The sequence below is a fragment of the Diabrotica virgifera genome, chromosome 8 (genome assembly GCF_917563875.1).
Source record: "Diabrotica virgifera virgifera chromosome 8, PGI_DIABVI_V3a".
Classification (NCBI taxonomy): domain Eukaryota; kingdom Metazoa; phylum Arthropoda; class Insecta; order Coleoptera; family Chrysomelidae; genus Diabrotica; species Diabrotica virgifera.
Window position 1 is genome coordinate 218,452,068 of NC_065450.1, and position 26,438 is coordinate 218,478,505.

At 32.8% G+C, this 26,438-nt stretch overlaps 1 protein-coding gene across 1 annotated transcript in view; it reads left to right on the top strand.

Annotated features, from left to right (window-relative positions):
• The window catches only part of LOC114336464 (acetylcholinesterase), a 50,429-nt gene extending 26,470 nt beyond the window's left edge, over positions 1-23,959 (top strand). Inside the window, exons 6-11 of the mRNA XM_050658001.1 lie at positions 380-570; positions 4,710-4,893; positions 10,720-10,895; positions 15,850-15,967; positions 17,089-17,206; positions 23,728-23,959. Of these exons, the coding sequence (XP_050513958.1) occupies positions 380-570; positions 4,710-4,893; positions 10,720-10,895; positions 15,850-15,967; positions 17,089-17,206; positions 23,728-23,908 (968 nt within the window). The 3' untranslated portion in view covers positions 23,909-23,959. The remainder of the gene's footprint in view (positions 1-379; positions 571-4,709; positions 4,894-10,719; positions 10,896-15,849; positions 15,968-17,088; positions 17,207-23,727) is intronic.
• Positions 23,960-26,438: the final 2,479 nt, after the last annotated feature.

Here is a 26,438-nt window from a genome sequence, read left to right on the forward strand (position 1 = left end):
AATTTTTTCTAAGACCCAAACGAACAAATTTTTTTAAAGCCAGACCTGATTTTTTCTAGTTTGAATAAATCAGTTGATTAGGCGGTAATAGTGTAACGATTGACCAAAATAGGAGACACATCGATCTTACCGTTCAAAAATTATGACGAATCCAAACTTCTGTAAAAATTAACAACTCGCCCTGTATATTATTAAACAATGGGAGCAGACACTTTTTAATGGTCATTTGTTATTCCCCATAGGGGCCTCTATACGAGGTAGGAGTATGTACAGTTCCTCATGACTCACCCTGTATACCTTCTTCAGTTCTGTGAGGAATCTTTTTGCCATTGCTGTTTTTGTTTGTCCATTTCACTGTAATAATTTTGTTTGTTTGTAGGATTATACAGTGGAATCATCCAACAAAGTGGCTCGCCATTGGCAGGGCCCTTCTATCCATCAAATGATAGAGAAATTGCATTTGAATTTGGAAGACAATTAAATAAATCGTTCACTTCTAGTAGATCCAGTGATTTACTAGCAATGTTGCAGGAAGCGTCTCTCACAGATATACTTAATTTACAAGCTACGGTAAATATTATTAATTATATTAGTACATTCATCTTCTTCTTCTTCTTCGAGTACCGTGCCCAAATTTTAGGCGTGGGTAGATTTCATGACAATTTGCCGATATCTTTCTCGATCTTGCGTGGCATGTAACAATTCATCTGCTGATGAGCAAGTCCACTGAGGAAGGATTCAGCATGAATATGTCTTCCTACCAATTCCTCTTTTTCGCTTAATCTTTCCGTTAAGTATTAACTGCAGTATGCAGTCACTGCTACCCCTCATTAAATGCCCGAGATATTTAAGTGTTCTTTTTTTTTATCATCTTCGTCAAACCACCTTCGCCTTGTCCTATTCTATTTAAGACTTTTATGTTTGATATATGCACTTTACCGGAAACAAAAAAGAAAGGAAAAGATTGGGTGAATATATAGGGTGAGGCAGATAAAGGGCCTATTAGAAATATCTCGAGAACTAAAGGTAACTGAATTATGAAAATTGGAATAGTCGGGTTTTGAAGACTGATCTATTTAACGAAAATATTTTCATCTACTTGGTACTTCCAGTTATACCGGAAGTTGCTTATAACTTCGTTTTTTTAAATGGGACACCCTGTATATGTTGACATTTTTGAATTCTCCTCGATTTCTTCTTTCTTAAAATATAATGTTTTGTAACATTATACAGGGTAGGTTAAAAGATAATTACGTTTTCTTATTAATTTCGTAGCAATATTCACACCCTGTAGGATTGTACTAGTTTGACATAATAAACTCTACTTATGTTCAAATGATTTTTAATATAGTCTACTATTGTTAACAATTATCAGTATAGCTAAATTTTTAATTTTAGTATACAGGGTGGGTCTAAACTCGGACTGAGTATTTTCTGAGTTTTCTTAAATGGAACACCCTATATTTTAGTATTGTAATGAAATGATATTTCATGGTACTTTTTTATTTCTTAAGCATTCCCTATACCTAACTGCTTTAATTTGTGTTTAATTTTAATCGCACCAACAATCTTAACTTCGATATTATTTTGACAGTTTAACCATTATTGGCAATTTTAAGTATCAGTCTAGATTAAAATGTATTTATTTCCAAAAAATTATTTGTGATTGAATATTTTCACGGCCAACCTAATACGATTTCACATATTTTGTGTTGCAATTAATGTTTTGCTTGAATCACCAATAACTCACAAATTAAAGCAGTTAGGTATAGGGAGTGCTTAAGTAATTAAAATGTACCATAAAACAACATTTCATTACAATACTAAAATACAGGGTGTTCCATTTAAGAAAACTCAGAAAATACTCATTCCGAGTTTCGACCAACCCTGTATACTAAAACGAAAAATTTAACTATACCAATAATTCCTAACAATAGTAGACTATATTAAAAATCATTTGAACATAAATATAGTTTATTATGTCAAACTACTACAAGCCTACAGGGTGTGAATATTGCTACGAAATTAATAAGAAAACGTAATTATCATTTAACCTACCCTGTATAATATTACAAAACCTTATATTTAAAGAAAGAAGAAATCGAGGAGAATCCAAAAATGTAAAAATATACAGGGTGTCCCATTTAAAAAAACGAAGTTACAATCAACTTCCGGTATAACCGGAAGTAGCAAAGAGACCAAAATATTTTCATTAAATAGTTCACACGTCAAAACCCCTGTATAAAAATTTTCATGATTTTCTTACCTTTAGTACTCGAGATATTTCTAATAGGCCCTTTATCTGCCTCACCCTGTATACTAATCTACAGTGGAGAAGCAAAAGAAAACAGGGCCAAAGAAGGTGTAGCATTACTAATACATCAAAAATACCAAAATCACCTCAAAGAGTGTCAATATATATAGGAAACAATTGTCACAGCAAAAATTAGAATGGAAAAGGAAGATCTGAACATCATCGGAGTATACGGCCCAGAAAATAATAAGCCTCAAACAATAAGGGAAATCTTTTATGACGAATTACAGTAAGTAGTAGATCAAGTTAGAGGGAGGATGACAATACTGGGGGATTTTAACGCTCGAATAGGTAACCAAGTAATACCCGGAATTAAGCAAAACCATAATGAAAATGTTAAAAACGAAAATGAAGAACTGATGATAACCTTCTGCACGAATAACGAACTTAGAATAAACAACACATTTTTTGACCACAAAGACCAACACAAGTATACATTCAATAACACCCGTGGACAAAGATCTATGATAGATTATGTTGTAACCAACAGAGATATACATCCATCAAAAATAATCGACGTAAGATGCCTCAACTCAGCAGATGTAGGTAGCGACCATAGCCTAGTATTATGTAAAATAAAAATCATTATGAAATACTTCACACCCAAGAGGGCAGCACCAACACAAACCAAAATCAAAGTCGAAGGACTAAATGCGGAATCCACGGAATATACAGGAAAAGAATATCAGAGACGATTGCTGAAAAGGGGAGTATTATAAAACGATAACATCGATGAAAGCTGGTAAAAACTCAAAGAGATTATAATCAACGCTGCAACAGTGTCACTTGGAGAGAGAAAAGTAACGAATACTAACATATTAAAGAAGAAAACCTCGTGGTTAAGAGAGGAAGTGAAGATAAAATGTGAAGAAAAAAAGAAAGCTTTTTTACAATACAGAACAAAATAAACACAGAAGCCATACAACCACTACAAACGAATCAGAAATGAAACGAATACTTTAGTGAGACAAATAAAAAGAGAGCACTGGCAGAGTTTCTCAAAACAGATGGAACACGACTTCTACGGAACACAAAAAGAACTATGGGGAATGATTAGAGGGAAAAGAAAGGAGATGAACGAATTAATAAAAGCGAAACACATTCAGAAGGAAACATGGGCAGACTACTTCCGATCTATATTTGCTAAAGGCGACAATAATGAACCACCAACACCTGAAGTTACGACAAACGAAGAAATAAACATCGAGAACGGAGAGGTAAAGGAAGCCTTAAGAAAATTAAAAAGCAGAAAATCTCCAGGATAGGACAGAATATCGAACGAACTCCTAAAGTACGGAGGACAAGATCTAACTAAAGAACTATGCACACTAATACAAAAAATAATAGAACAAAACAGAATACCACAAGAATGGAGATCAAGCATCCTAATACCTTTCTTCACAAAAGGAGCAGAAGAACAACAAGGTTTTAGGTCGGGAAGGTCATGCACTGACGCTATATTTATAACGAGGCAAATTCAAGAGGAATCGTTGGAATACACGTTAGAAATTTAACATAACCGCCAGGAAAATTAACATGTTAATTTCCCCAAAAAAGACAAAATGCATGGTTATTACAGCAGATCCAATAAGATGTAAATTGGAGCTGTACCTAGAACTCCTGTAAGGAGTTTAAATACCTAGACATCACACTTTCTAGCTACGGATGGCTCGAAACAGAAGTGGAAGATCAAGTGAATAGAGCAAGCAGAGCCGCAGGTTGCCTGAATGACACAATATGGAGAAATAAAAATATCGGAAAAGAAATGAAAGGCAGAATTTACAAAACAGTCAACAGACCAATAATGACATACGCGGGAGAAACACGACCTGGCACAGAGAGGACAAAAACATTGCTCGAAACAGCGGAGATAGAAACCCTTCGAAAAATCGATGGCAAGACTCTATGGGACAGAGCTAGAAGTGCAGATATACGACACAGGTGCAAGGTGGATACCATTAATAACTGGGTAAGAAACAGAACAATAGAATGGAATGACCACATAAGCCGAATTACAACAAATAGGGTAGTCAGGACAGCGAGAGACGGTTCCCCAATAGGAAGATGATCAGTGGGAAGGCCACGAAAACGATGGAACGACAACTTACTAGAGGCACATTGAAAAAACAGACAGAGTCATATCTATACAAAAAGAAAAAGAAGAAGAAGAATATGTTTGAAATGCGTTGAACGCATGAGCATTCCACGATATGACCACATCTCGAAGGCTTCTAATTTGTTCATCATATTAACCTTCATGATCTAGGTTTCACATCCATATATAAATACAGGATACACCTGTATCAGGTTTAAAGTATGTGAAACATAGCATGGCATTATTTTGAGGCAGGGCTAAATAATTATTGTCATTCAGATTGCCATCGTATTTTTACAGTTTTCTGTTGGAGTTAGGCCACAAGGGTTCATGTCAACGATAGTCTGGAAGCCAGTTATTGAGGAAGAGTTTAATGATAAGGCTTTCGTTACTGGACCTATGCACAGTGCCATTCTCAATGGTGACTTCAACTTTGTTCCTGTACTTATAGGCTTGAATTCTGAAGAATCTTTATTGTTTTTTAGTAAGTATTTTTTTATTATTGTTTAGAAATATTTTATGCATTTTAAAATTAATGCCGATAGTAATAAGTATAATAAATTGGATTTGACATATCGACGGTTAAACTGCAAAACCTCGTAAGCCGATTTTTGGTCAGTTATTACTTTTATACTTTGTTGGTTTATACTTTTACATATCTTTTAAACTACGAACGCTTGTAAGTCAATATTTAAATTTAATGGTACTAACGACATCTACAAAAACCTCATACTTAAGTAAGATTTTAAGTTACAAAACCTCGTAAGTTGCATTTATATGAGACAAAACCTCGTAAGTTTAATGATAGTTTAATATTTTAAGTAACAAAACCTCGTAAGTCGCTCTTTGACAAAAAAACAATATTTCTGAATTTGACTTAATGGTAATGGAATCGTTACCTAAAAAGAACCCTACACACACAAAACGAATAAATTGAATCTTACATAAAGAAGCCAACATGTGTCTCTCCTCTAAAGTTACATAAAACTGACTTACGAGGTTTTGCAGTTTAACCGTCGATATATTAGATCGATAATGATCATAATACGACATGAACAAAAGAAGATAGACTACAATGACCTCAGGATCGTATCTAATTTATATCTACTATAAGCAGCGAGAAAAAGTACTTGTTAACGAGCAGCTGTCAGAGGAAATTGAAATTAGACGTGGGGTGAGACAGGGATGCGTATTGTTGCCAGTTCTTTTTAATGCCTACTCGAAAGAGACAAACAATGGGAATTTGAAGGATCTTTCAAATTCCCCTTAAATTGGTGGTTGAGCTGTTTTTCGATTCAGAGGAGTGCACGCAAGCGCTGTTGAAAAAGCCTGAAACGGTGGAAACAGCTGTCCGGCGATTGTGCATCCCTCTGAATCAAAAACAAGCAAAACCATCATTTACTTTTCTATCTTTACTCAGATTTGAGTACTAGAAAGTTCCTCTTCTGTCCTTTTCCGAGACGAATGAAAACGGAATGTGATTGCAAGGAATCCTTTTTGTTTTCTACATTCGTCGTCTGCGGCAGTGGCGTAGCTAGCCCCACAGGGGCCCCCTATCAAAGTTTGTCGCGGGGCCCTTTTCCACCACTGATATGGCATAGTGCTAAAAAAATGTTCAACAAAAGCAGCAAAAACGCGTGTATAGAATAGAATAGAAATATACTTTATTGTCACTGAAAATTTTACAATTTTTTGGACAAAGCGTAGGTACAAAGGGTAGGAAAAAGCAACAACAAATAATACAGTTTATTGAAATTACACAAATCGTCAATATTATTACAAAATAAAAGATAATAAAATAAAACAAAACAATACAAAGTGTTTCATTAATAATTGGAAATATTTTAACTGTAGATTTCTGGGCTCAAAATATTACGGTTTAACCTAAATCACCTACTCCGAAAAGGCTTCCTAAAAGAGCTGGAGCTCTTTGAAGATGGTGCCTTTTAATTAGTCTTTTTGAAATACCTCTAGAACACATCTATTTAGAAAAACTAAAACTGGTACGGCTATTTATCTTCCAGGGATAAATCTGTTTTATAAATTGCGAGTTTCTAGTACCGGTCATATGCAGCCTCTTTGGGTAGGGCAACGGTTATTTTATCGCATAACTTTTTTGTCTTTAACTTTTAAGCATTTTTGACACTGGATTATTAAATTTTATGGTATTCTAGTATGGTATTTTAGTATTTATGGTATTCTAGTATTTATGGTATTCTAGTATTTATGGTATTCTAGTTACTCTGACTTTAAGTCGGTAGGATATTCAATCGATTTGAATTTTTTTTTGTTTTTTGAATTTGATCAAAATTTAAAATTTTTTTCAAAATAACGGTTTATTTTACCGAACTAAAGCAAGAGTAACTTTAAGTACTAGAATACCTCATAATTTAATAATCTAGTATCAAAAATGTTTCAAAATTAAAGACACAAGAATAATGCGATAAAATAACCATTGATCTACTCAAAACGCACGCATATGACCGGTACTAGAAATTCGCAATTGATAAGATCGATTCATTTCTGGAATAAACGTACCAGTTTTCGTTTATTGTTTTCATAGTTTTTTTTTTAAATTTTTTTTTTCAAATTAAAAAAACACAAAATTTTCAAATCGACATTTCTAGAAAACGGTGTATCCTACCGACTTAAAGCAAGAGTACCTTTTATTATTAGAATGCCTCACAATTTAATGATCTAGTGTCAAAAAGGCTTAAAAGTTAAAGATAAAAAAGGAAGATAAATAGGCGTACCAGTTTTGGTTTCTCTGAATAGAAACGTTCTGGAGGTATTTAAAAAAACTAATTACAAGATGCCTTTTTCAAAGAGCTCTAGTTTCTGTAAGAAGCATTTTCAGACTAGGTGATTTGGGTTGAATCTTAATACATATTTTGAGCCCAGGAATCTACAATTAAATTATTTCCAATTATCAATGAAACACCCTGTATATTGCAAAATTTAAATAATTTGCAAATTGCATAATACAACCTTAGGAACTAATAAGTTCAGCGTATAACACTCAAATATAGATAATAATAATAAATCTAATAAACTTTAATAGTCCAAAGTCAAAAAAGAGATTTGAATTGAGACTCATTGTTTTAAAACAGATTCAGTTATTTCAATACAAAGGGTGAATAGACATTGAAAAGGAGCGTAAACAAAGAAGCTCTGTTTTTAACGGCGAGCAGCCGGCAAATAGTTATACCCAAATACAATGGATACATAAAGAACAAATTACACGAAAATATACGCAAACAATACACACATGTTTCAAATTATCGAAGGTAAAGCGATTACAAATATTGCAATTTCGCATTATACATTATACAATGTCTCACACAGCCAACGGTAAATAGACAATAAGAAGTAGCTTGAAAACAAAAAACGTCTGTGGTTATAGAACGGCGAGAGGCAGAAAATAGATAGGTACCTGTACAGTACATAAATATAGTTTATAATAAAGAATCCATTACACGAAAATGTCGATATCCCAACAATATAATATGTACACTGTTTCAACGCGTTTTAATAGTGAAATAATTGCAGAATATTTTGTTCAATTTTTTGAATGGAAATGGAATTTTGTTTCGACATGCCGCGTTGGGGCCCCTGAATATCGGGGGCCCCGTATAATTGATACGGCTGATACGGCGGTAGCTACGCCTCTGGTCTGCGGTCTTATAAATTGTTAAAGTCACATATTAAGGATGTACCAGAAAGAACTTTCAACATGAAAAGTCTCAGATTTAAATTACTATTTACCATTTTAATGGTGCATATTCTGCGTCTGAGACTCTTCAATTTGAACTTTTAAACTATTTGGCCAATTGCTTTGAAATTTAGGGTATAACTTAAGCACCAGAACTCTCAGCATTCCGTGTGATAAGAAGGTTCTAAGTTAATTTTTACATAAGGTATGAATATTTATAAAAACTCAAAATTTATGATTTATTTTGTAATTTTCTAAGCAACCAATAAGGATAGATATATTCACCGAACGCCATATTGAAGTTATTTATATATTTTTAAGTTTCTTATTCTCAAATTTGTTTTAAATGCTTAACATTTGGTAATAGACGAAAAAAGCGAAAATTTAACGTTTTTGATCGTCATTTGTTTATAACTATGTATATCATCAAAATCGGCTGCAGGAAACATATAGGTTATTATTATTATAGATGTCCATACTATTCAAAAAATTTGGTTTCGGCCTGGAGGGGGTTGTGTCACCAACAGGATATTTTTTTCCTTATTTCTCTGAACTAAAGCGTCTCTTCCGCTTTCGAGACTTTTTTCCCCTCGTCAGAGAGCTATTCTCTCTGACTGAACCACGATATTCCGACGCGTGCAGTCTTGGATTGCAATGAACGAAATGGCTGGGATTCCATAGCGACATCCGCTAAGAAACAGACTAAGTTTTCAATCTAATAATACATAAAACGACATTAAAATATCATTATATATTCCATCAGATTGAAAACAATGGGAACCTTCTCTGGTAACAACCTCCGAAGCTTCTAAAAAATACAAGCCATACGGATGCCAAGACAATAGGAAGATGAGAGAATTTTACAATATATAATTCACATCTCATCTGCTCAGCGTGGTAAAGCTTCAACGAGAAGGTTTCCTACGGACTCCAAATAAAGAACTCTATTTGTAAAAATTGGAAATTGTGAAACTCCCTTATCATCCTATAGTCTTGGCACCCGTATGGCTTATAATTTTTAAACGCCTCGTAGGTTGTTACCATAGAAGGTTCCCACTGTTTTCAATCTGATGGGATATAGTATGATATTTTAATGTCTTTTTTTTTTTTTTTTTTTTTTTTTTTTTGAAAAATGGCTTTGGCAGAGCCAATTAGCCAGACTTGTTTGTGATTGATTGCAGATTCATAGTCATAAATTTCTTATAAACATAAGTACATTCTACAATATTATTTTTATAGATACATTGGTACATTGTGTAGCTTTTTTTATTTTGTTTTTTTTTTTAATTATTTTACTGTTTTTTAAATATAAAATATATTTTAATTTGTGCGAAACACTTCTTTTTTTTATGTTTGTTTCTATTTTTTTTTCTTTTTTTTTATTTATGTTTGTTTCTATTTTTTTTTCTTTTTTTTTTATTTATTATTTTTTTTGTTATTATTTTATTATGTGTTTTTTTTATATATATATTTTTTTTTTAATTTTTTCAAACCACATTAACAAATTATGCCTATTATATTAAGTTTACAACTTGTATTTACATAATTTAACATGTTTATAAATGAGATGAAGAATTTCCATATCATTTGTAAATATTAAAGTATTAAGGTTTATTGGGAAAAACCATTTTAAATCTTTTAATTCTTTATAAAGGTCGTTTATGTTATTTATGTTTAAATGACATTCTAATATGACATGTGTTAGATCTCCGATTTTGCCACAAGTACAATTGGGAGTATCTGACAAGCCGATTCTATGCATGTAATATGGCGTAAGAGCATGATTGGCTCTCAGCCGATTAATGGTCTTTATAAAATGTCTGTTATATTCTGTATAAAACCATCTTTTTGAGAATATCCTAGGGTTACAATGAGCAAAATTTGAGCCAGTATTACATTCTCTGTAATGCAATTGCCAATTATTTTTAAGTTTTTGTCTGCTAAAAGTATCAATATCTGAAGCTGGAATTAAATTTTTGTTTATTTTTTCTCCGATTACATAAGCTGATTTAGCAAAATTGTCAACTATTTCATTGCCTTTTATTCCCGAATGACCCTTAATCCAAGCAATTGTTACATTTACTCCTAATTGTGTAATTTCAAACAGAGTTTTAAGTATATTCAATTCAATGTGGTTTATGTGTTTGACTGTTTGAATGTTACTTAATCTGTCCACCACGCTTTTACTGTCAGTAAATATAACATAATTGCTAGTTGGATTCAGTAGTACATACTGAACAGCAAACATGACTGCTATCATTTCTGCTGTGTATATTGAGCATTCAATAGGTAGGCTATATTGATGATGGTAATTTGTATTTTCGTGGAATACTGCACAGCCCGTTCCATTTGCGTCTTTTGACCCATCGGTAAATATGTACTGAAAATTTGACCATTTTTCTCTATTAATCTATTAATCTATTTTAATGTCATTTAATGTATTAGTAGATTGAAAACTTAGTCTAATTTTTTTATGTTTTATCAATTGGAGTTTTATGAATCTCTTTTTTTGGCAATACAAAGCAATGGTAATTACAAATTAACTTTTTGGTATTCACAATACTGTTGGATCTCAATATTCAAATGTTAATTTTTTAGATGATGTCGATGAAGAAGAATTTAACCAAACAGCAAAATTTTTCGATGAGAATACAAAGGATATTATATCTATATCTTTAAATATAGCTGAGGAATTTAGAGAAAATGTGGGCAAAACATTGAAAAGTCTCTATACTAACACATCATTTCAGGAAGACTCACTTGGATTTATAAAAGTAAGTTAACTAGTGTATAAAGCAGAGCTATGTATGTGTTAGGTATAATAGTGCATACTTGTTATAGTATAGTATAGTTGATCCAAAAGATGGCATAATCCAGATATCCAAAGTGAAAGTTATCCTTCAACACCAAATTGTTCTATATGGTACACACAATGTCCAGAAAAAAGTCACACCATTTTGAGCGTCGGGTTTGGGGGGAGAGGGGGGAGAAATCCGTAAATTCGTAGTTTTTTAAGTTTTTCGTCAATATTTCTAAAACTATGCGGTTTAGCATGAACAACCCTTTATACAAAATTCTTCTACATTAAATTTGAAATAAAAAAGGCCCTATGCATAATCTTTCTAAAATGCATGGTTCCAAAGTTACGGAGGTAGTATAGTATAACTGGTCCAAAAAAAGGCCTAACCAAAACATCCAAAGTAAAAGTTTTCCTCCAACACCAAATTGTTCTGTATGGTCCACATATGGTTCAGTAAAAAGTTACACCATTTTGAGCGTCCTGTTTGGGGGGCCGATGGGGGAGAAGTCGGTAAATTAGTAGTTTTTTTAGGTTTTTCGTCAATATTTCTAAAACTATGCTTTAGCGTAAACAATGTTATATACAAAAATGTGCTACATGAAATTTAAAACAAAAAATCTTGTATAAATAATTGTTATAACATCAACGGGTCCAGAGTTACGGAGGGTGAAATGTCGAGGTTTTCGATACTTTTTATATTTTTTTGGGCAATGTATGGTATAACTATACCAAAAACCCAGACATGCAAAGTGAAAGTTATCCTCCAAGACCAAATTGTTCTATATGGTCCACATAACGTTCAGAAAAAAGTCACACCATTTTGAGCGTCGGGTTTGGGGGGGGGAGAGGGGGGAGAAATCGGTAAATATAAAAAGTATCGAAAACCTCCACTTTCCACCCTCCGTAACTCTGGAACCGTTGATTTTATAACAATTATGTATAGAATTTTTTTGTTTTCAGAAATATTGACGAAAAACGTAAAAAAACTACTAATTTACCGACTTCTCCCCCCCCCCCTCCCAAACCGGACGCTCAAAATGGTTTAACTTTTTACTAAACAATATGTGAACCATATAGAACAATTTGGTGTTGAAGGAAAACTTTTACTTTGGATGTCTGGGTTAGGCCTTTTTTTGGACCAATTATACTATACTACCTCCGTAACTTTGGAACCGTTCATTTTAGAAGATTTATGCATAGGACATTTTTTATTTCAAATTTAATGTAGAACAATTTTGTATAGAAGGTTGTTCATGCTAAACCGCATAGTTTTAGAAATATTGACGAAAAACTTAAAAAACTACGAATTTACCGATTTCTTCCCCCTCTCCCCCAAACCCGACGCTCAAAATGGTGTGTCTTTTTTCTGAACATTATGTGGACCATATAGAACAATTTGGTGTTTGAGGATAACTTTCACTTTGGATGTCTGGGTTTGGGTCTAACTATACCGTACTATTAGATAAAATCAGAGGACACCATAGGATTAAGTTCTTAGAATTTATGAATGATTTAAGTAATTTAAGTAATTTAAGTAATTTAAGTCAAAGAAGAATTGTGAAGAGTGAACAGATTTCGGTGGTATGAACACAGGTTAGATTTATAATAAAAAAAAATAGTAGAGAACAAGATGTGCTTAAAATGTTTGACGTAATTTTTTTGATTTTAAAAATATTAATCTGTTTTTTTTTTAGCTAATGCCTTGACAACTATAATAAACTGTTATTGAAGCATTATTTACCGGTTTCTTTTAGTTTTGCATATAGCCGCTTAGAAGGCGCCACCAATAAAACCTGACACAGACGTAACCTCAATATTTTGTTGACATAAATCGAGAGTTTCATGCGATATGTACAACAAGTCATGTAGATACAGTGAATTTTTGAAATGTGCAATGTGCAAGTTAGTCGAAAAATGGATCTTAGCCGAGAACATTTTCGAGCAATAATTTTTTACAATTTTCGGAGAGGATTATCCCAAGAGCAATGTCACGCTGAAATGGCTTGTGTGTTTGGAATGAAGCATCAAACCAGTTAATTACTTCCCGCTGGTATTGCGAATTTCAACATGGTCGCTTCAGCTCAGCGACGAATCCAGGCCAGGTCCACCCAAAATATCAGTCACACAGCAAAACATTGATGCGGTTCGTCAGCTAAATAAGGATGACCGTCGTGTAACATACCGGGAGATAGAGGCATCTTTGAGCATTTCAAAAACCTCGATTTTACTAAATTCTAAATGAAGAACTGGGTGCTAGGAAGTTGGTTTTCCGTTGGATCCCTCATTTGCTTACAGAAGAGTAAACAGCGGTTCCCGTCAATTGGTGTCGAAAAACATTGGAACGATTCAGCAAAGGAAGCTTAAAAAATCGTTTATTTTGTTCCAACTCGATACAAAACCGTTCTTGAACGGTTCGTGAACCGCGCAGTAACGAAAAATGTGTTACTGCGCAGAATTATTCGTTATTGCGCATGCGCGTAACGATTCAAGAACGGTTTTGTGTCGAGTTGGAACAAACCTATAGTAATGTTAGTGGCGATGAATCTTGGATTCACTCCTTCCAAACGGAAAATAAACGCTAATCAGCCGTGTGGGTGTTTCACGACAAGGAAAAACCAACAAATGTGATCCGTTCTCGAAGTGTGTCTTAAATATAGTCGCAACTTTTGTGTCAAAATCTGGTCATGTGGCAAAAATTGCTTTAGAATATCGAAGAAAGGTTTCTTCTGATTGGTATATAACCGTTTGTTTATCAGAAGTTATCCCTAAACTCCGACAAAGCAACACACAACGGCGAATCATCCTACATCAAGACAATGCAAGTGCTCACACTGCCCAAAAGACAATAGAGTTTTTGGAGCTTCAAAACATTGAATTGTTAGACCATATACTATATCGGGTATATATAATACCATCGGGTATAGCCCCGAACTAAGTCCCAAAGATCAAGAATTCAATGCGTCGGCGGCGATTCCAGTCGCCAGAAGAAATCATCGATGCCGTTAAAACAGCAGTTGCAGATGTCAACTGAAGACTGGAATAACTGTTTTACCGATTGGTTTGAACGTATGCAAAAGTGTATGGATATTGGTGGGACATATTTTAAAAAGCAATAAAGTACTGTATATATTGTTATGATCTGCTATTACTTTTATATTAATTAGTATTTATTTGATTAATTATTTAATTGTCGCAAATCATACATAAAAAATATTAAGAAAAAATCTCAGGGTGCCTTTTGTCATAAAAAATTTAATTAAATTCTTTTAGGTTATACTTATCCTCTCTCGTAGCTTCAGTATCTCTTAGTTGATCCTTATCGGGATAAAATAGGAAAAGGAAATAAATAGAAATACCATAAATAAACACATACAAATACCTTTATTATCAAAAGCAATGCTCTGTAAATTTATCAATTAAATCCTGTGGACATAACTGTCCAAAAGAAACTTTTACCATATAAATTAAACTAATTCAAACAAATATTTATCGCTTTGTTCTTGATACCATTAATAAAAAAAGCTAAACAAACAAATTTGGTATTCGCAAAATTACTTATACTTCCTATTAAGTTTTTGAGATGTTGGAATCTTAAATTCATATGCTTTTACGTAAAAAAATTAACTTCTGATTATAAAGAAAATCTATCACATAGGTTATTGACTGACCTTTTTGATTCACACAAAATGATGTCTCCTCTTGACCCAAGCAGCTCCTCCTTGTGTATTATGTTAGGCTACCAATCAAAGCCCTCTCCGTTCTCAGCAAACAATCCAGCAGGATACCAGCAACTATTTCTCCAAAACACAAGCCAGGCCTCTTTTTGCCAGTACTCGTTCAATAAACTCCAAAACTCTCTCCTCTCTTTCTCTCAACAATAATCTCCTGAGACCCAAGTACCTTTTTTCCTTGGTGTCACAAATAATTTTAATAACGATAATTCTTGTAACTTACTCTCTTAAACTTTACAGAATCAAAGAGATGTTTCTTCTCGATTTGATTTGTCTCTCGTTCCACTTTTCAGCTACTTTCACTATCAAAACAACCACTAGTACTTGCTTCTGAACTACTCACGAAAACTTTTGACTGCTCTTCACGGATGCCGGTCACACAATAATCTTTCTTGTCCAAACTGTCTCAACATTCAAAACCTCTCTTTCCCCCTTCCAAATTGCCAAGCCAATCAGAAACATTCCTCTTTTCCATTCGACAAACCCAGCCATTCTTTCAAACAATACGTCTACTCAACTAATCACTTTTCGGAAATTATATAAATTTTTGTGTTTAAACAAACAGCCTTAAAATTCCAAATCTCTCTACCTTTATTTTTCTTAAAACTAATAATTAAAATTACCTGTGGTTTTACCTTCCCCGTAATAACAAAACGATCTTTTTAAATTATAATCCTAAATAAATGTTCCTTTCACTTTACTTATTTACAAATGTCTTTAAATCTTCATGGAAAAACTCATTAAGTAGAAACCTACTACGTGAAAGCTAACTTCTAATAAATATTTACAAATCAATATACAGGGTGTATCAAATTTATGTGCCCGCATTATATTAAAAAAATTAAATTTTTATTCTATCTTTGATTGCCAAATTGATACACAATAATATATTTTCTGTTTTTAGGACTATATGCAAAACTTAAATGACAACCTAACGTATTTAACAGATCTACAACTAACAATTAAGCTGGCCACTCACGGTACTGCAATTTCGTTCGATAAGATCGTCGATGATATAAATTCTGCAGTACTGCAGCAGACAGGCTAGTCTCTCTGTGGTTAAATTCTATGATTTCGTTGGATGTATCGGTCACACACGATCAAAATGTTTGCCAATTAGTCGAATCCGACAATATTGAACGACGCCGCAGTACCATGAGTGGTCGGCTTTATAATCATCAAGATTTCTGTTTTTAGTATTCCAGCGATGAAGTTTTTGGTCGATCAATAATACGTCAGGCTGAAGGCGCTTCTCGGTATGTTCCTGTGTATATGTATCAACTATCTTGGTATAACAAAAACAACCGTTTTCCAGGTACCTATAATTTACAGCTTAAAAATTCATTTTTTTCAAAAAAAAATATGATTTTATTCATATTAGTCCTGTCGCCAGGTGGAGGGGGTACAACGGCCTCCTTAATTCAGGTGGACTTACTCAAGTTTTTTATGTATTTTGACCCGTAGAACACTAATTTTTTGGGTAACAGTTGATCCGGATGTCGATAAGATTGTTATAAACAAATAACTTGAGGAATTACATAACAGCGATTTTTCTCAAAACAAAACAAAACATTTTTTGTATTTTTTGGGTGATTCTAAGCAAAAAATGTTCTAACAAGTTTTTTCATAGGGTTCATACTTTTCGAGATAAACGCGGTTAAACTTTAAAAAAATCGAAAAATTGCAATTTTTGAACCCGAATAACTTTTGATTAAAAAATAAAATAGCAATTCCGCTTACTGCATTGGAAAGTTCAAGTCAAATTATGTCGGTTTCGATTATTTGTATTGCTAAAAATTAATTTTTTTTATTGTTCAACAAAGCTATAAACACGTAGTGTTTCCCGTGCCCAATGCATGCGTTTTAATATACGTAATCTACGTAATATACGTAATAGTAGAAATTGTCTGTATGAGTGCCTACTCGTTCGAATTTAAATGAGAAATACATTGAAAACATCATTCAAGCACTATGTGTTTATAGCTTTGTTTAACAATAAAAAAATTAATTTTTAGCAATGAAAATAATCAAAACCGATAGAATTTGACTTGAACTTTCAAATGCGGATGCTTTTTTGATTTTTTGAAAGTTTAACCGCGTTTATGTCGAAAACTATGCATCCTACGAAAAATGTGTAACAACATTTTTTGCTTAGAATGACCCAAACCATACAAAAGAATGTTTTGTTTTGCGAAAAATCGCTGTTATGTGATTGCTCAAGTTCTTTGTTTATAACAATCTTATCGACATCCGGATCAACTCTTACCCAAAAATTTCGTGTTCTACGGGTCAAATACATAAAAAAACTTAGGTAAGTCCATCTGAATAAAGGAGGCAGTTGTACCCCTCTGGCGACAGGACTATATTAATGATTTGTATTTTATTTGATATTTTTAAATCCACTTTGAACTATTATTTCAAATGATTATATTCTAGGTACTGGGCATGCATACGATTTGTATTACCTATGGAATTTATCTGTAGATAGTTCTGGATACAACGATTCACTTCGCAAACCTATACTTAAATGGTGGACTAATTTTATTAAGTATCAGTAAGTTTCATCTTTAAATATTACTGAGTAATAAAATTCGGCAACGGAATGTCTCATAAACCAGACCATGAATTTTATACAATATGAACCCACGGTTCTTAGACATTTGCTACGGTTGCCTATTTAGACTAACCAATGAACATTAAGACCGCGATTACGTCACGAGAGTACAGTAATTTGGATCGTGATATAATTAATTGGTATTTTTATCTCTTTGATGTATGTAAAATAGTAAAGATAGTTGTGAAATAAAGATGTTTAGTGGATTATAATACCTAATTAAGGAAAACTGTTGATATTTGGGTGGTTTGGTACTTAAAATTAATCAAAACCGGTTGTTCAAGTTTATCCAACTAGACCAGGGCGCATCTGTAAAAATATTAGTACATTTGGAGGTTGAGAGGTGACTCAAATTTTTGTACAGAAATTGCTTGAAAATAAATTAAATAATAATATTTGAGTTATCCTCCCTCTCAAAAAGGTCCGGAACATTGTTTAAATAATCAAAATATCAAAAAATTAAGGAAAAATTCGATTTTTTTCTTCGTTTTTTGATGATAACTTTAAAAGTATTTATTTCCAAGAAAAGTTGTACTGACATAAAAGTTGTTTAATTAAATTTCCAGCAATACAGAATTGGTTAAAATTTAAAAAATAGTCACCCTTGTTGCAAAATAGCAATAATTGCGAAAAAACCATACAAAAACAAATAATCGCATTTTACGTTTTTCAACCATTTATGCTAGGCTTAGGACCTTCATATTTCACCCAGAAAAACTGCAGGATACAATAAAGCAATACTGTAAAGTTCATTAAGATCGGTTCAATAGATTTTGCAAAATAAATTTTGCAATCCAGCTTTCGCAAAAAATATTCATTTTTTCAAAATGTTACAGGACTGAAAATAAAGCAGATAGCAAGTTGAATTTTTTTTGCATATAGAAGTATACTGTATCTTTATATGCAATTTTGCATAATTAAAATCGATTAACACGACGGCGTCAGGAATTTTTTTAAATAAACATTAATTATTGGTGCTACGCGTAGGACAGCGGATAATTTGCTCTGATTGGGCATTCCAATGACCTTTGATAATAATTGATACATTTTAATTTTTATTACATTTCGATATAAATAAATAAATTTGTTTATTGCAAAATAAAAACACATACTCTATCCTTTGAAATAACACTTTTATTAGCAAAAACTTTCTTTGTTCATATATTTTAACTTAGAAAATAAAAGTTTATTATTTTTAAACATATGCAATTGTTACATATTTCACAAACAATAATAAAATTAGTTTGATTTTTGTGGAATTAAAATATTAAAATACAACATAATATAGAGTAAGATAATAATATTTTAGATAAAGATTGGAAGAAATTTTGGTGGAAATCAATTTGTGAATCGAACACCGCTGTCCTGCGCGTAGCACCAAAAATTAATGTTTATTTAAAAAATTTCCTGACGCCGTGGTAATTAATCGTTTTTAATTTTGCAAATTGCAAATGAAAGGTACAGTACACTTCTATATGTAAAAAAAAATTCAACTTGCTATCTGCTTTATTTTCAGTCTTGTAACATTTTGAAAAAATGAATTTTTTTTGCGAAAGCTGGATTGCAAAATTTATTTTGCAAAATCTATTGAACCGATCTTAATTAAATTTACAGTATTTTTTAACTATATCATAAAGTTTTTCTGGGTGAAACATGAAGGTCCTAAGTGTAGCATAAATGGTTAAAAAACGTAAAATGCGAATACTTGTTTTTGTATGGTTTTTTCGCAATTATTGCTATTTTGCAATAAGGGTGACTATTTTTTAAATTTTGTAACCAATTTTATATTGTAGGAAATTTAATTACGCAACTTTTATGTCATTACAACTTTTCTCAAAATTGAATACTTTTAAAGTTATAATCAAAAAACAGTAATAATACAAATAATATACAAATAATAATAAACAGTAATAATACAAGGCAAGGTAGACGGAAGAAGAGGGCCAGGTCGAAGAAGAACGTCATGGCTTAAAAACCTGAGAGAATGGTATAACAGATCCTCTGCATCCCTTTTCCGAGCTGCCGTTAACAAAGTTGCTATAGCCAATTTGATAGCCAACGTTCGATAATCGAGCACGGCACATGAAGAAGAAGAATCAAAAAACGAAGAAAGAAATCGAATGTTTCCTTCATTTTTTGACATTTTCATTATTTAAACAATGTTCCGGGCCTTTTTGAGAGGTAGGATAACTCAAATATTATTATTTGAGTTATTTTCAAGCAATTTCTGCAAAAAAATTTGAGTCACCTCTCAACGTCCATCTCAAAACAGATGCGCCCTGGAATAAACGTTAAATGCAAGATTTACGGAAATTTAGGACTTCAATCTCTATTCTACACTGAAAATTTGTCGCTTGTACTGAATTTCCATCAATAATGAATTAACTACTGAATACATACCGCCCTTAGAGGTCAGCTAGAATTATGTGAATTAGAATTAATTGTATAATTCCATCTGTGGTCTGCATTCATTTTGCTTCCGTCTTCCTCTTTTTCATTTATATAAGGAATTTTGCTTGCTCTTTGGCTGGTTGTTGCCTCTATCGAAGATTGTCACTCTTCCGTCATACGTCTTCAACACTTGTACCAATATGATCGTTCCAATTATTTTCTATTTAGTGTCCACTCGTTTAAACCCCGTACATTCAATTTTCATGTCCGGATGTTTGAGAGATGTGGTCTGGAATAATCCATATATGAGAATGGACAGCAAAGTTATAATTTATAAAAATTGCTTCAGATCTGTTATGACCTATGGTATTGAATCAAGAGAAGACACCAATAAAACTAAAAGCATGTGTAACGAGGTCGTTGCGTTGTTGCTCCAGGTAACTAAAGCAGTCGAAGAAAAGAGTTCGCTTTTTAAGACATTTTTATTTGGAATCAAAACATACAAAAGATAAGATAATTAGCCTTAATTACTCTTTAATTTCGTTAATACAATCTATTTATAATCTACGCATCGAGCTTTCTGTTCGGGCCGATGTGACGATATTTTGTACATGAATGAATGATTTTGATGATCGCGTGAAATAGGAATTGCTTTTATTAATACGACATGAATGTATAAGGAAAGGGAAAAAAGGAAATCTCGCTTAGCTCGCCAGATGAAATAGTATATTAAGTATACACGAAGCTGCATATGAGGCATTGGGGGAGTACAAAGACAACATAAGAAATAAACCATACTGGTGGTACTTAGAAATAGCCACCGAAACAGACGATAAGAGAGAAAAGTACCGGAAATATATGAGTACACAGAAAGATTCCGATAAGGTTTTATACAAAGAAGCACAAGCAAGAGTGCGGAAAAAAATCACACAGAAGAAAAACGAAACGTGGACAAACAAATGCAATCAACTTAACGCCTATATAGGGGGGACAAGAAACACAGAGAGCTGGAAATTCCTTAAAACGTTGAGAACAGATACCAAAAGGGATATAATAACACCGATTACTCTGGAAAAGTGGGATGGCTATTTCAAGCAGTTACTAGTAGAAAATAGAGAAGATTTTATTAAAAACGAAGATCACGAAAGTTTCAATGTCAGTGGCTCACCGATTCGGTTAAGACTGGAAGAAGTACGAAATGCATGCAAATCCCTAAAAAATCGAAAAGCGTCAGGGCCTGGCGACATAGCACCAGAACTGCTCAAATACGGTAGCAACACCATGTATGAATCCCTAAGAGATCTATTTAATAGATGTATGAATGGCGAAGTCATACCAAAAGAATGGCAATTGTCTGTAATTTCTAGAATACACAAGAAAGACAGTAAAAATATATGCGATAATTACCGGGGAATATCTGTCACAAGCACCATCAGCAGAGTTTACGGAAAAATTATCAAAAATAAAATAGAAGAAGAATACAAGGACTTAGAGGCCGAAGAGCAAGCCGGTTTCCGCGCTGGCAGATCCACCACTGACCACATATATTGTGTAACACAGTTAATAGACAAACAAATTGCCTACAATCAAGAACTGCATTTAGTGTACATATACTTAAAAAAAGCATACGATACTGTACCACAAAGTAAACTTTGGGAAGCCCTCGAAAAAACTAACATCAGTCTGAACCTTATTAAAGCTGTAAAAAATCTATACCAACATAATATAGCAAAAGTTAAGCTAGGCAAGGAAATCTCGTCAGGATTTGAAGTGAATAAGGGTCTTAAACAGGGCTGCTGTCTATCGCCGACACTATTTAAAATATATTTAGAGCAAGTTTTGAAATCCTGGAAAAGGAAATGTAAGAATATGGGTATACCGCTAAATGATGATAACATGCTATACACTCTATGTTTTGCGGATGATCAGATTCTTATGGCCCAGGATTATCACGATATTGAATATATGACCCGAAAAATCATAGAAGAGTACCGGAACTGGGGTTTAGAAGTGAATACCAAGAAAACGGAATATATGTGCGTTGGAGGTATACAGCAGGATCTAGCGTTGGAAAATGAAATAACTATTAATCACTGTCAGGAATATAAATACTTGGGTCTTACAATTACACAAGATGGAACGTTGGACAAGAATATCCAAGAAAGGGCACACAAGGAAGGAAAGCTATCGCATTATTGAACAAAATCCTATGGGACCAAAGTATCTCCAAAAACATAAACGTAACATCTATAACAGCATTGTTAAGAGCATTATAACATACAGCAGCGAAGTTTGGCCACTTTAAGAAAAATCCGAAAATATGCTTAGAACAACTGAAATGGACTTTTGGAGAAGATCTGCTGGTATATCAAGAATACAAAAAATCAGAAATACAAGAATATTGGAGATAATGGATGTAAAGCATACAATAATGGACGATATAAAAACAAAGCAACTAAGATGGTTTGGCCACGTACAACGTATGGAAGAAGACAGATTACCCAAGCAAGTGCTACGATGGGCACCAAAAGGACGGCGGAAGAGAGGAAGACCTAGAAAAAGCTGGATAGAAGGAATCCATAGGGAAATCGGAGAAAGAGGCTTGAACGAAGACATGTGCTACGATCGAGAGCAATGGCGATTGGGAATCGGAAGACGTCGTAGAACGTTATGAACCGATGATATATATATAAGTATGGAGAACGGTAAGGGTTTTATACCGATCGAAGACAATTGTTTGGAGGAGGAGCGGAGCGACGACTCCAATTATCGTCTGAGATCGGTTACCCTTAACGTTCGACATGCTTATTATGTTTTTTGCACGATTGATACCATTATAAATTATAAAATTAAACATTTTCGTCATATTGACTAGTTTCATTCATTTTATCAAGATAGATACTTTGGTTGTTAGGTAGTAACTAGGGTGCATAACAACAATGGAGAATTGAGTTTTTAATTAGTTGTCAATAATTTTAAGTACAATTTTGATTATTATAAATTAAAATATGAGCGAAAGTGAACTTGAAGAAATTGAACGGGCTTGGGAAGAAGGGTGTTCCGCAATTATTCCCGAAAAATCCAAAATCCGTTATCAAAATACCTACCAAAGTTTTAAAAAATGGTGCGAAGGCAAGAATTTAAGAATCGAAGAAAAGACTCTATTGGCATATTTCGTTCAAAGACATATGCAGTTGAAAGCTCCTGGAAGCCTCTGGGCAGAATATTCAATGATTAAATCCACCGTTTTTCTTTATGATGGCATTGATATTTCCAAGTTTTCAACTTTGATCGCGTATTTGAAGAGAAAAAATGTTGGATACTACTAGTGTATGCGATTCTGCAGGAGTTTCTGTTAGAAGTGAAACCACAGCCCAAACAAGTGGGATTTCATTAAATAATTTAACAAATTGTACCATAAGTTTCAATATTAATAAATAATTCGTTAGTTTTCTTTATTCTTTCAAAAAATAAATTAAAATTAAGAGATTTTTTAACTCGACAGTAAGTGAATTACTTACCGTCGAGTTGGAGTACTTACCGTCGAGTTGGAGTACTTACCGTCGAGTTGGATTACTTACCGTCGAGCTGCTAGTAAATGTCACCTACTGCCGTAAAATCTGTCACGGTAAACAGTCAAAAATGATCAATCGTGCCAAAAGACATATTAGGGATATACGATCACCGCTCGTATAAGGATAGGTAAAAGGATAGGTAAGAGGAAAACTCTCGGATTCGCTCAGCTCACCAAAACGACAGCGGAAAATGGTCGGGAAATACTACCTAGATAAACTCACCTCTTATACCTCGCTGTTGTTTATTATTCTTCGATCAACGCTCCAAGAATAATAATCAACTAGGCTTTTCGATCCGACTTTTATATCGTTCAAGACGAAGAGTATGGTTCAGTCATGTAAAATAAGTTAGCTGGAGTCTACCTTTCAAGAAATACTTCAACGTCAGAATTAACAGATCGACAGATCTACAACAAGTATAAGAAGAAGAGACATTTAATTTTGTTGTGATCTGTTTAATTTAATAATTTTTTATGGCACTGTTTTCTTTTTCAGAAATCCCACTCCTGTAGAGGATAAAGACCTACAAAATATTATTTGGCCAGAAGTTAAACCTGGTTCTGTGAAATATTTGAATATTGATTCCACATTTGAAGTTCAAGAAAACCCTCGACGATATTATCAAATTGAATCAATTCTGGATCCATATACAAGAGAACCACTAATATCGTTCTGAAATGTATAATATATAATGCCAATAAAAGAAATAAAATTAAAAACCAAAAAATGTCTTTGTGATTTATTTCCTAACCAAAAAACTTAACTCCAGTAAAATATAGTAATATTAATTAAAAATTATATTTAATAACCATTATTGGAGATAGACTCCATATACATATACGTTCCAATAACAGACCATCCGGATGAGCGGAAAAATTAAGGGAAATTAATGCATATCAGTTCTTATTTATGTCTTTTTATGTAGTTTGAGTTTATATTTTTTACAGTCGGAAAAATGAAAGAATACCCATGAACGATCACATCAAGTTTGTTATTTATAGAAAATGACAGCAAATACAAAATAAGTGATTGATGTGATCGTTCATGGGTATTCTTTCATTTTCCCGACTGTATGTATTTTGGTTGATGTTTCATTGGAAATTCCTCCCCTTAGGCAAATTTCCCCTCCCAAGGCAAATTTGTAGATCTGTAACTGGATCTAAGTTTCATAAATGCTCCTCTTACAATTTCTATGCGAGTTCTAATTTTTTCTTCATAAAGATTTAGTGTCTCCTTTATCCAACATCCTAGTAGACCAAGGCGGATCTGTTTCGAGGTGGATGTGAGAGGTGGCATTCGGATTTTTGCAGATAATATTAGGTGACAACTTCAGTAATTATAATTGACTTATGCTCCTTCTCAAATATGTCCGGAACATTAATAAAAAATTTAAAATATTTAAAAATTTCGAAAAACATCGATTTTTTTCTACTTTCATTGCTTATAATTTTAAAACGACTCATTTTGGAACAAAGTCGTAAGGAAATAAAATAAATAAAATTGAATTTTATGTGATATACGACTGGTTTAAAATATCTTAAATTATTACCCTTTCTGCATAATAGCAATAAATACAAAATAAGGGGGCAAAATAAGCCTGTTTTTATTCAATGTTTTTCAACCACTTTGGTTGCACTTAGAACCTTCGTAATTCGCTCAGAAAATTCTTACAATATACTTAATCCGTCCACCAAATTTCATTAAAATCGACATAATAGATTTTGCATAATAATTTTGCAATCTAAATTTTTTTTAAATAGTTCAAATTTTTTAAAAACTTTCTGAACAAAAGTTTGCATATTTAGAATTTTGCATATTTTGCATATTTAGAATAGTTTGCATTTTACATTTAGAAGTTTGCTAATTTTTTTACATATCAAGAGGCGCTCTACCTTTCTAATACACTTTACAGAATTAAAATCTCTGATTATTTAAGCTTCCTCAGCACTGTTTTAAAGTTATAAACTATTTTTTGGCTTATAAACAAATATAGTGAGGACGTATGAGTTGGAATAAATTCATTTTCTCGAGAATGGGCGACCCGACAGAGGTCGATTTTTATATTTAAATTATAATTTTTTGACATATATATCATGCTAGTGACGTCATCCATCTGGGTGTGATGACGTAATCGATGATTTTTTAAATGAGAATAGGGGTCGTGTGCTAGCTTATTCGAAAGGTTATTCAATGCTCTATTCACTAATATAGACATTAACATATTTATTTATACAGGGTGCCCAAAAAAATCTTAATTAATTGAGACAAAAAGAAGAAAGTATGTAATTTATTTAATTTGAAATTCATTTTACTGCTGTCCTAAAACAGAAAAAAATGTTTATTTGATAAATAACTGAAAAATGAATTAATTTCAACCCAAACGTCCTCACTGTATTTGTTTATAAGCCAAAAAATTGTTTATAACTTTAAAACAGTGCTGAGGCCGCTTAAATAATCCAATTTTATTTCTGTTCAATTAAAAAATTTTAATTTTTTAAAAAAATTTAGATTGCAAATTTATTGTGCAAAATCTATTAAGTCGATTTTAATGAAATTTGGTGGATCATTTAAGTATGTTGTAAGAATTTTCTAAGTGAATTGCAAAGATTCTAATTGAAATCAAAGTGGTTGAAAAATATTGAATAAAAACAGGCTTAATTTGCCCCCTTATTTTGTATTTATTGCTATTTTGCAGAAAGGTTAATAATTTAAGACATTTTTAACTGTACGAATATGATTCAAAATTTAATTATCCTTATTTTATTTTCCCACGACTTTTTTCCAAAATGAATCGTTTTAAAGTAATAAGCAAACAAAACAGAAAAAAATCGATGTTTTTCGAAATTTTTATATATTTTAATTTTTTTATTAATGTTCCGGGCATATTTGAGAAGTAGCATAAGTCAATTATTATTATTGAAGCTGTCAGCTGTCACCTAACTTTATATGCAAAAATCCGAATGCCACCTATCACATCCAATAATAGACGTTTTTTCACAGATCCTCCCTGGCCTATAGGTATTTAAATCAATGTGTCATCTGCATATCTGATACTGTTAATAGTTTCTGCCCCAAGTCGAACTCTACAGTGCCCTTCTAAGGCTTCGTCGAATATTATTTCTGAGTACACGTTAAACAAAGTTGAGGATAACACATAACCTTGTCTGGCACCTCTTTGAATGCAAATGAATATTGTGCAAAGAATA